We start from the raw sequence: 11,309 nt of genomic DNA, 5'->3' as shown, positions 1-11,309 counted from the left end.
CCCAGACTCCTGGTCTTGTTTCACGGGTAAGAATGGCCTAGTAAAAGTCCAGACCTAAATCCTCCATCCAGTCTGACTGAGCTCAAGCAGTTAGAGATGTAAATAAGTTGCAGCAACAACTACAGTGGATGGAGGTGAGCCCTTCAACAAAATGATTCCTAAAAATACATCCACACTGGTTTTTCTACTTGACATTTAAAGCTCATTTTTAAAATGTTTTAAAGGTTGAATTTGTTTTGTTTTTATCTTATTTTGCTGCTATACACTTGTAAATCAATCTTCCTTATTCCTGGTTAAATGATGGTTACAAACCCATGACCTCCTCATCTTCATTTTTGTAAAGTTTGATTTCAAGGAAGGTAAAAAAAAAAAATCTCCTTTATCATTCAGAATTTTATTAGATTTTTTCTGTTTGTTTTGATTTCAGACTGTGATGTGTACGTAGATATCTGGTTTCAGATTTATATTTTACAAAATATTGCAATAACAAATTTAGTTCCCACCAGCTGATGACAAATTTTAAGTAACATGATATAACTAGTAGTAGTAGTACATATATTTTATTTTTAGTAGTATCTGCAGTACTAAAAGGTACTTTTACTTGACTAAAACAAGTAAGAGACTTAGTTTTATATTTATAAACAAGCTTCATTGGTCTATTATTGTCTATTTGCTGATCTGTCGGGCCATTCAGATGTCAAATGAACAGAACAGAAACTACCCATGCACTGTTTCTTCAACATATTTAAAAGTCAAAAGCATGGTGAAGTAAAACTAATCCTAAGAGACCTTCGTAATAGTACTCAGATAGAAGTAAAAAAAAAGCACTGTTTTAACCCAAAGTTACTCAAGTAGCTAATGAGTAAATATAAGTCATTAGAAAGTGGCTGAGGAGCGTCATTTCCCACGCCAGGCCCAGTTTGGACAGGAAACCGGGGGATACTGGCGAGTGGGAGCAGTTTTACGTCACTGTCATCATCTGCGAGTCCCAGAATAAAACTGCGCAAACTCACTGCGCTCAGAACATAAGCCCCGCCCTATACTGGGGGTGCTTGTGATCTGATTGGTTAAGACAGTTCGCCCTGGTGTACTGGGCGGAGCTACTGTGATGTGGCGTTATTAATCCGACTGAGATTCTACAACGGAACCGTTACCAAGAGAGCGGAGGACGACCCGAACCGAACTGACTGCTTATAAACTCAAACACCTACCGAAACGTCAGAAATGGACCAACGGAACCAGTTAAAGAAGAGAACCGGAGCTGCGCAGCGTGCGAGCTGAACTTTTAGCGGGGAGTTTAGTTGTTTAGGTGGGAGACGGTGAGAGTTGACGGCCGGGCGGTCGGTCGGTCCTCCGGGGAGCCAACATGGATGTCCTGGGAGAACCGGGGCGCCTCTGAGGAACACTTCCGGCCATTTCTGGGTTACTGGACCCGAACAGTTCTTCTGGAGCAGCGCGGAGAGGTTCTGAAGCAGGGCTCAGTTCACCAGGTGAGTCCGGACCGGATAAAGCCATCATCTCTTCTCATACTGTAACAGAAGTATGCTCTGTCTTTATTTAATTAGTTATTTTTCGTCACACTTATGTAATGTAATCACATTATTTTTCATTTAATGCTAATCATGAAAATAATTCAATTTTATAATACGATTAAATTATTCGTTTCAATATTTTTGAAATACAATTAAAGATATTTAACCACATTATCAATTTATTGGCATAATTTAAAAAAATAAAGCAGAAAAATAATTTTATTGTTATTGCCATTAAGATAATCCAGTCTGGCTGTCATAATGATGTGAATCACATCCTGACTCCTTTCCATCTGTTGCTTTATTCCACACTTATTATTCCTCTGTGTGTGTGTGTGTGTGTGTGTGTGTGTGTGTGTGTGTGTGTGTGTGTGTGACTCTGGCTGACCTTTGTCACCTTCCTAATGAAGCAGCCAGCTGTCTCTTTGCCTCCATGCAGCATCGTTTGCATCCCATTGTGTTCCCTGCTGCTTCTGGTTGGTCCATCGGTTTAATGAAATAAACGATCTCAAGACGCACCGATTTACCAGCCAGGCGTCAGAACCAGACGATTTTTCTCAACAGGTCAAATAGTGACTTGATTAAATGCATCAGAAATAACAGTTTCAACCGTTTTCTGTACATGAATGCTTTAACAAACATTTGTGTTTAACTTAATAAAAATCAGATAAGGATGGAGACGTTTGCTTTAAAACTGATAAGAAAATGTGCTTTAAACAATCTGCAGGGATCATTTATTTACTGAAATTTCAACATTTTATTTAAAAGTTACTGAAAAATCTCTGACTTTAAGTCTGGAAAAGGTATTTTGATTTTGTAGGAACCTTTTGATGATTTCCAACAACTTTCCTTCAGATGGACGAATAAACCTAAAGGTCCAGTCTGTTTTAGAGAGTTGGCTCTTAGCAACCTGATATTTAAATGGAACCATTAAATGACTGCAGGTTCAGATTTTAGCCGTAATGAAAGAAAAGTTCAGCTGTTGGAGTTGAACGTTTTATTTTCCGTTTCAATCCGGAGGTTTACCGACAGAACCGCTCCAGAAACGCAGCGCTGGTGTTAAAGAAAACCGTTCAAGTTTTAAACGTGTCAGAACCAGTTTAATGAATGTCCCGGCCCGGTTTGAATGTTCGGGCCGGTTCTGACTGATCTAATGGCTGCTGGGTTGAAACCAGAGAGTAACCAGAGCACACACTGACTCATTGTTCAGTGAAACCGGACCGGTCCGGTTCTGACCCGACGGCAGGCCGTCAGGTCTGAGCTGCAGGTTGATGATTGATGATGATGATGATCGACCGGCTCTTCGTCACGTCTTCCTCCAGCTGGTGAACTGCTTCCTGTCCAGATGTTCAGGCGCCGGGACGTCCCGCAGCCGGACCCGCTCACCGCAGCCCCCGTGGGGCCCAACATCTCATGGCTCCCCGACGCGCCGCTGCTGGGATCGGACCGGCCCACCTTCCTGATGTCGCCGGCGGCGCAGGCGGTGTCCGGCTTCTTCGTCTGGACCGCGCTCATCCTCACCTGTCACCAGGTAACGACCAGACCAGCAGGACAGTTAGCCGCAGTTAGTTCTGGTTCTGACTCTGGTTCTGGTTCTGTGTCCAGATATACATGCACCTGCGGTTCTACAGCGCGCCGCAGGAGCAGCGCCACATCGTCAGGATCCTCTTCATCGTTCCCATCTACGCCCTGGACTCCTGGCTCAGCCTCCTCTTCCTCACCAACGACCAGTTCTACGTTTACTGTGACAGCGTCAGGGACTGCTACGAAGGTCAGCCAGCATCCAACCAGGCATCCAACCAGGCATCCAACCAGACATCCAACCAGACATCCAACCAGACATCCAACCAGGCATCCAACCAGACATCCAACCAGGCATCCAACCAGACATCCAACCAGACATCCAACCAGACATCCAACCAGGCATCCAACCAGGCATCCAACCAGACATCCAACCAGACATCCAACCAGGCATCCAACCAGACATCCAACCAGACATCCAACCAGACATCCAACCAGGCATCCAACCAGACATCCAACCAGGCATCCAACCAGACATCCAACCAGACATCCAACCAGGCATCCAACCAGGCATCCAACCAGGCATCCAACCAAGCATCCAACCAAGCATCCAACCAGGCATCCAACCAGACATCCGACCAGACATCCGACCAGACATCCGACCAGGCATCCGACCAGACATCCAACCAGACATCCAACCAGACATCCAACCAGGCATCCAACCAGACATCCAACCAGACATCCAACCAGACATCCAACCAGGCATCCAACCAGGCATCCAACCAGGCATCCAACCAGGCATCCGACCAGACATCCGACCAGGCATCCGACCAGGCATCCGACCAGACATCCGACCAGGCATCCGACCAGACATCCGACCAGGCATCCGACCAGGCATCCGACCAGACATCCGACCAGACATCCGACCAGGCATCCAACCAGGCATCCGACCAGGCATCCAACCAGGCATCCAACCAGGCATCCAACCAGACATCCAACCAGACATCCAACCAGACATCCAACCAGGCATCCAACCAGGCATCCAACCAAGCATCCAACCAAGCATCCAACCAGGCATCCAACCAGACATCCGACCAGACATCTGACCAGACATCCGACCAGGCATCCGACCAGGCATCCGACCAGACATCCAACCAGACATCCAACCAGACATCCAACCAGGCATCCAACCAGACATCCAACCAGACATCCAACCAGGCATCCAACCAGACATCCAACCAGACATCCAACCAGGCATCCAACCAGGCATCCAACCAGGCATCCAACCAGGCATCCAACCAGACATCCAACCAGGCATCCAACCAGACATCCAACCAGACATCCAACCAGGCATCCAACCAGGCATCCAACCAGACATCCAACCAGACATCCCACAAGGCATTCAACCAGACATCCAACCAGGCATCCAACCAGGCATTCAACCAGACATCCAACCAGGCATCCAACCAGACATCCAACCAGGCATCCAACCAGACATCCAACCAGGCATCCAACCAGGCATCCAACCAGGCATCCAACCAGACATCCAACCAGACATCCAACCAGGCATCCAACCAGGCATCCAACCAGGCATCCGACCAGACATCCAACCAGACATCCAACCAGGCATCCAACCAGGCATCCAACCAGACATCCCACAAGGCATCCGACCAGGCATCCGACCAGACATCCAACCAGACATCCAACCAGGCATTCAACCAGACATCCAACCAGGCATCCAACCAGGCATTCAACCAGACATCCAACCAGGCATCCAACCAGACATCCAACCAGGCATCCAACCAGACATCCAACCAGGCATCCAACCAGGCATCCAACCAGGCATCCAACCAGGCATCCAACCAGACATCCAACCAGACATCCGACCAGGCATCCGACCAGGCATCCGACCAGGCATCCGACCAGGCATCCGACCAGACATCCGACCAGACATCCGACCAGGCATCCGACCAGGCATCCGACCAGACATCCGACCAGACATCCAACCAGGCATCCAACCAGGCATCCGACCAGGCATCCAACCAGGCATCCGACACATCCGTCCATCAGTCTCTCTGTTCTTTCCACATATTTTAAAACTATTGATCATTTTTTTCTACTCGGACGTTAAAAACTATTTGAAATCAACAGAAAATTATAAATCATATTTTGGAGAAACTGGAAAGTTTGACATGAAAAACCATCAAGAAACTTTTTATCAGACTGATGTTGAAAGTTGAGATTTTCTGTTTGGTGACGTAAATTCAACTAATGTTGCCTGGTGGTTTCTAACTGGTGGAGGTTCTGCTGGAGGTTCTGCTGGAGGTTCTGGCCGTTTATTGTCAGGATGACGGTTGGTGAAAAGCGTCGTTTGTCTTTGTTTTTCTCTTTGGACTGAAATTTTTCGGTTCCGACTCGTTGATGTCGGAACGAAGTCGCTCCGATTCATCATCTGAAACGCTGTGGATCTCCTGCGTCACGTCACCGCGCTCCTTCCTCCTCCTCCTCCTCCTTCTCCTCCTCCTCCTCCTCCTCCTCCTCCTCCTCCTCCTCCTCCTCCTCCTCCTCCTCCTCCTCCTCCTCCTCCTCCTCCTCCTCCTCTTCTTCTGCTCAGATCTGTTTTCCTGGCAACCTGTTGCATGGCAACCGTGCTCAGACATCCTCCGGCTGCATCAGATAATGGATTCTTCTGCAGAATCCCTCGGCTGCTGCATCACCATGGCAACCGCCAGCCGGGTGGAGGCTGCATCCTTTCACCTGGGTTCTGTCTTTCAGGCGTCGGCCGGTGTGTTCGGGTGGAGTCGGTACAAACGGGCGGAGAGATGAGAATCTTTTGGTGTCTAATGATCCGATTCATAAACGATTTTTAATCCAGAAACTAATTTTTCTATTCAAATGATCCAAAGATTCTGGAAAAGACTGTAAATAAATATTTAGTGTATCAAATTCCATCAATTTATATTTAAACACAAATAGATTTGTGTAAGTCTGTCACAATAATCAATAATCAATTAATATTTTCTCTTCTCCAGATTTTGGAAGAAAATTCTTCATTTTGTTTTTAACTAAACCTTGTTTGAAGTTTTGTTTCCACAGATTTCATCTCATTTTATTTGTTGTTTTATTTTGTAAATTTAAAATGTCTCCAGTTCCATCGTTAAATGTTCAACACATTTAGAGTTTATTCATATTTGACAATGTATCCTTGCATTATTATTATTATTATTTATTACCTTTTTTTATTGCTGGAAAATGGCCTCAAAACAACAATATTATCGTTTATCGCAGTAACTTCTGGGACGATTTATCGTCCAGCAGTTTATCATGACCCGACTCATCTCATCTCCTTGTTATTAATATTAATCTTGCTGATGAGTTTTGTGCAGCAGTCGGTTCTCAGGATTTACATGTCCTGGTTTCTGTCTCCTCCATTCAGGTTCATCTCTCCATGAAACTGGAAAATCTTAATTTTTCCTGACAAATCCATGAAAAGTAACAATCTTCTTCTTCTTCTTCTTCTTCTTCTGCTGTCTCTGCAGCGTTTGTGATTTATAACTTCCTGAGTCTTTGCTTCGAGTATCTGGGTGGAGAGAGCGCCATCATGGCGGAGATCCGGGGGAAACCTATAGAGTGAGTCCAGAGAAAAACCTTCTCCTCAAATCGATAATCAATGAAGCTATAGATTATTCCCACAATTAAAGGCTTAATCACATAAAAAATTCACATTCTGCAGTTTTTTTTTATATATATACAGAATTAGAAATGCATTAAAAATATATTTGCTGCATTTCTGCATTAAGGTTGTGTTTATATTCCAGTGTCATGTTTTCTGATCGTCTCCCTCTCGGCCCAGGTCCAGCTGTTGCTACGGTACCTGCTGCCTGCGCGGCCGCCCGTTCTCCATCGGGTTCCTGCGGTTCTGTAAGCAGGCCACGCTGCAGTTCTGCGTGGTGAAGCCGCTGATGGCCGCCATCGCCGTGCTGCTGCAGGCCTGCGGCAGATACAGAGACGGAGACTTCGAGTGAGTCCGGCCGCAGACCCACACGCCTCAGACGTCTGATCCGTGTCTAATCCCGTTCCCGCCTTCTCGCCGCAGCGTTGCCGGCGGTTACCTGTACGTCTACAACGTCTCCGTCAGCCTGGCGCTCTACGCGCTCTTCCTCTTCTACTCCTCCACCAGAGAGCTGCTGAGCCCCTACAGGCCCATGCTCAAGTTCCTCACCGTCAAGTCCGTCATCTTCCTCTCCTTCTGGCAGGGTAGGAGTCTTCATCACTCTTCATTGTGGAGTCTTCATCACATCCGTTAGCAACGCAAGCTACCAGCTTCTCTGTCGCAATGCGAATAGATGTGATAAAGTAGTAGCAGAACGCTAACGCTACACACACTGCGGTGGGGACAGCATCATGCTGCGGGAGGCAGGTTAGGGTTGATGGATGGAGTTAAATCAGGACCAGCAGCCAGAGATATTACAGGATGGTTCAGATCAGAGCAGATTCATGGCGTACAACGGCCTACTCAAAGTCCAGACCTGAATCCGCAGATTTTCTCAAACCAAAATAAAATATTCAGAATCTGTAGAATCAGATTTCCCTTCATGTCGGTTTCTGGTTTTAGTTCACTTCCTGTTGTTTTTTTGTTCAGGCATGTTGCTGGCCATCCTGGAGAAATGCGGGGCCATTCCTCAGATCAACTCTCCGGAGGTTTCCGTGGGCGAGGGCACGGTCGCCGCCGGTTACCAGAACTTCATCATCTGCATAGAGATGTTTTTTGCAGCTCTGGCCCTTCGGCACGCTTTCACCTACAAGGTCTACATGGACAAAAGCCTCAACTCCACAGGTCAGCGCGCTAAGCTAGGCGCTAGAGCATTAAGCTAGGTGCTAGAGCGTTAAGCTAGGCGCTAGCTTCAAAAGTCCTAGCGCTAAGCTAGTTGCTAGTTTTCAGAGACCTAACATAGGCGCTAGCTTTCAGAACGCTAATCTGAGTGCTAGCTTTCAGAACGCTAATCTGAGTGCTAGCTTTCTGAATGCTAAGCGCTAGCTGCTCCAGAGCCTGACACCTTCACTTCTCTCCTCATTCGGTTCTTGTTTGCTGACTCAGCATCGTGTTTCTTTCCTCTCTGCTGCAACATAAAGGATTTCTTTCTACATACGGAGAGTTTGGTAGGTTTGACTCCAGAATCATTTCTACTGCCTCGTTGTGTTTTTATGTTGTTGTTGTTGTTCAGCAGGGATCTAACGGAGCTTTTTGATTGAAATGAAATCAAAACCCAAATGTTTGATTCATTTTAGCTTCACCAAAAATCAGAAACATCTTAAAATCCTTCAGTGTCAAATTGAAAGTTTCTCACTGTGAGGAATGATTCAGTTAATTTGGATTCATAAACATTTATTTCTGCAACATAAACACTGATGTGGTGTGACATGGTTTGAACAGTAGATGGCGCTGCACATTTATAGTTGAAATCAACAGGATCTGATGACAGAATAACACTCACTAGATTTAAAGAGAGAAAAGTCCAAATATTAACAGAATAATGACTCAGTTTTTAACCAGATGAAATGATTGCAGGAGTTCTCATAAAACTACAACTTTATTCTTTAACTATTCTCATCATTTAAAAAAATAAATCCTGTTAGTCTGGGCCTGAGACTCTCATATGAAATACATTTTTAAGATTAAATACTCAGGAGGCTGTTTTATTATAAATCAGCGTGCCATACTCCAAGTCCAGATCCTGCCCTGTGATGTCATTTCCTGTGTTTCTTGCATCGTTTTGGTGTGGATAGTTCAGATTAATCTGCAGGTTTATTGTTGATCATCCTTCAAATAAATCAGATGATTTTCTGAATCATGAATATTCTTTATTGTTTTAGTTTCTTTGATGTTTTCTGTTTTCTCTGAACTGAATCAGTTTGAGTCGCTGACTCTTCCTCCTCCTCTTCCTCAGGCTGCTGCGCCCCGATGAAGAGCATCTCCAGCAGCCTGAAGGAGACGATGAGCCCCGGCGACATGGTCCAGGACGCCATCCACAACTTCTCGCCGGCGTACCAGCAGTACACGCAGCAGGCCACGCTGGAGCGGGGGGCGCCGCCGCCGCGGGCGCCACGCCCCGCCGCCGCGCTCGGCGCCCACGGCAACACGGAGAAAACGCTGCTGCTCAGCTCAGATGACGAGTTCTAGAGCCGAACGCTTTCTGCTGTCAGACTGAAAACTAAAGAGAATCAAACCCGACGCAGACCGGTTGGTTATTCTGGGAGGATTAATGGGAAAATCAGGAACTTCATGCAGAAACTGGAGCAAAACACTCAGACGTCTGAGTCTGTGGAAACTCAGCCTGATTTAAACCTCAACAGTTTAAAGCCTTTAATATAACCTCATTTTTATATTTTTACTTTTTCTTCCTAAATGTGTTGCTCAGTCGAAATCTATTCTTTAAAACTGATTGTTTCTCTTAAAACAAACGATGGAACGATCTGAAAATCTGGGCCAATACTGATATCAATTAAATATTGATATTGATAATTGTTTTATTTTTGTTGCATGATGTGATCAAACAGCATGATAGGAATAAACATCAGTTATTAATATCAGCCCAGCTTTACTTATTGGTCCAATATGTTAATAAATGACTAAGATCGGCAGATTACGACATTAATTGCGATAAAAACGTGCGCTCCTGGTGCGGTGCACCGACAAATCGGCTCTGATTTACTTTAATTTGAGAAATCGGCCGATGCGTCTGATCTTCCTCCACAGAGATCTGGATGTAAACGACCGTCACTCTCTGTTGCAAACTTAGCGATTTTTCTTGCTATATTTATTGACTTTTCAGATAAAAAATCGGTATCGGTGAAAATCGTCAGATGATAAACATTGATGATCGGCCCAAAAACTGCAGCTTTGATTCCTGGTCGTCTCCCCGCTCTTAAATCTAGATATTTAAGATAATTTTAGCCATGAGTGGCTTAAAAATGTGACATTTTACTTAATTTTGTTGAAATGATTTGGTTTATAAACCCAGGTTGACGTGCTGCTTCCAGGTTTGTGTTTCATGGATACAATCAGCCGACACCGAGGTCCGCATCATTGATATTCACACCAGTTCGATAACTGGGTCAAAGGTCACTGCAGCTTTTATTGACGGTGGTTTTTATCTTTGGATAATTATCATTTCTAAGTTTTAATGCAGGAAAAGCAGCGACTCTGAACCCAGACGATCCAGAAACTGGAAATTTTCACTGATTTCTTCTGCACTTTAACAGTTTAAACGTTTAAATCTCTGCCGGTCAGCATTGCAACATTGTTTTTTATTTTTGTTGTTTCTGTAACTCTAACAGTCAGGCCCTGAAACTCCATCAGACTCAGTTAAAAAGTGAACATAAAGTTTAAATTTCCTGTTTTTCTTCCATTTGGAAGCACTTTTTTCTCCCTCCGGAGCTTTTCATGTGGTTTTTGTTTAGATCTCGCCACAAGCAGCTGCTTTCTTTTTTTTACTCATAATTGGACTTGTTGAGTCATCTGGATGAGTCATGGTGAAAATGCCAACTTGTTTACTTGGTACTTTCACTGCTGCGCTGTAGTTCAGGCCGTGGCCACCAGAGGGCGCGCTAAGAGGCGCGCTGCCTGTTTAGGATCATTTTAACGCTTGTTTTGGTGACGTGTGTTCAGCCCAGAGAAAATCTAAGATGTTAACCTGATTCCTTTTGTATTTTTATTTGAGTAACTTTGTTTTTAGTTGTTTCAGTCGCTGCTGTGATGAACAGAGGAATAAAATAAAAAAACTTATTGGGTTTGAATTGAGGTGAAAACGTTGTTGATCCTGGATGTTTTGACGTCATCGGCACGTTTCCAGCTGCTTCTGTCATAATGAGTGTGTGTGTGTGCGTATGCGTGTGTGTGCGTGTGCGGGAAGGGGGTCCGGGAGCAGCGCTGAGAAAGGATGACTCAGCAGATTGAGGTTCCCAGTGAAACCTGAAAGGAACCAGTTTGGAGCTCAAACCAGTTCCTCCTCCTCCTCTTCTTCTCTGAGCCGCTGGAATTAAGATGGCGCCAGGATTCCTGCTGAGCCTGGAAAAGCCTGGAGATCCGTTTAAGGATTCTCAAGGTTTGGATCAAGTATTCAAAAAAGAAACTTTATCCAAACTTTTCATCCATCATGACTTTTCTCCCGTCTAGGTTATTTCTTTTTACTATTTTCACTCCCATTTCATCTTTGTTTCTTTTTTTCTCTTCAATCTGCCCTTTTTGTTTTTCTT

At 45.0% G+C, this 11,309-nt stretch overlaps 1 protein-coding gene across 2 annotated transcripts; it reads left to right on the top strand.

Annotated features, from left to right (window-relative positions):
* The first annotated feature begins 1,134 nt into the window (after positions 1-1,134).
* tmem184ba (transmembrane protein 184ba) lies at positions 1,135-10,850 on the top strand. Of its 2 annotated transcripts, none has more exons than XM_015000206.2 (8): positions 1,135-1,490; positions 2,878-3,063; positions 3,138-3,303; positions 6,593-6,683; positions 6,907-7,074; positions 7,150-7,310; positions 7,696-7,890; positions 9,002-10,850. In XM_015000206.2, the coding sequence occupies exons 1-8, from the start codon at positions 1,371-1,373 to the stop codon at positions 9,232-9,234; spliced, it is 1,320 nt and encodes a 439-aa protein (XP_014855692.2). In that variant the 5' UTR covers positions 1,135-1,370; the 3' UTR covers positions 9,235-10,850. The 2 variants fall into 2 exon arrangements, with proteins under 2 accessions (XP_014855692.2, XP_087872615.1); XM_088016489.1 differs by having other exon boundaries at positions 1,355-1,490; positions 2,855-3,063.
* Positions 10,851-11,309: the final 459 nt, after the last annotated feature.

The sequence above is a fragment of the Poecilia mexicana genome, unplaced genomic scaffold, assembly GCF_051168715.1.
Source record: "Poecilia mexicana isolate PSO_F unplaced genomic scaffold, ASM5116871v1 scaffold_19, whole genome shotgun sequence".
In the NCBI taxonomy this organism is placed as follows: domain Eukaryota; kingdom Metazoa; phylum Chordata; class Actinopteri; order Cyprinodontiformes; family Poeciliidae; genus Poecilia; species Poecilia mexicana.
This window is presented reverse-complemented; position numbering and strand designations above follow the sequence as displayed.

Coding starts and splice junctions, on each gene's coding strand:
- tmem184ba (XM_015000206.2), top strand. CDS start 1,371: ATGTCCTGGGAGAACCGGGGCGCCTCTGAGGAACACTTCCGGCCATTT. Junction 6,684..6,906: donor ATCCGGGGGAAACCTATAGA/GTGAGTCCAGAG, acceptor CTCTCGGCCCAG/GTCCAGCTGTTGCTACGGTA. Junction 7,311..7,695: donor CTTCCTCTCCTTCTGGCAGG/GTAGGAGTCTTC, acceptor TTTTTTGTTCAG/GCATGTTGCTGGCCATCCTG.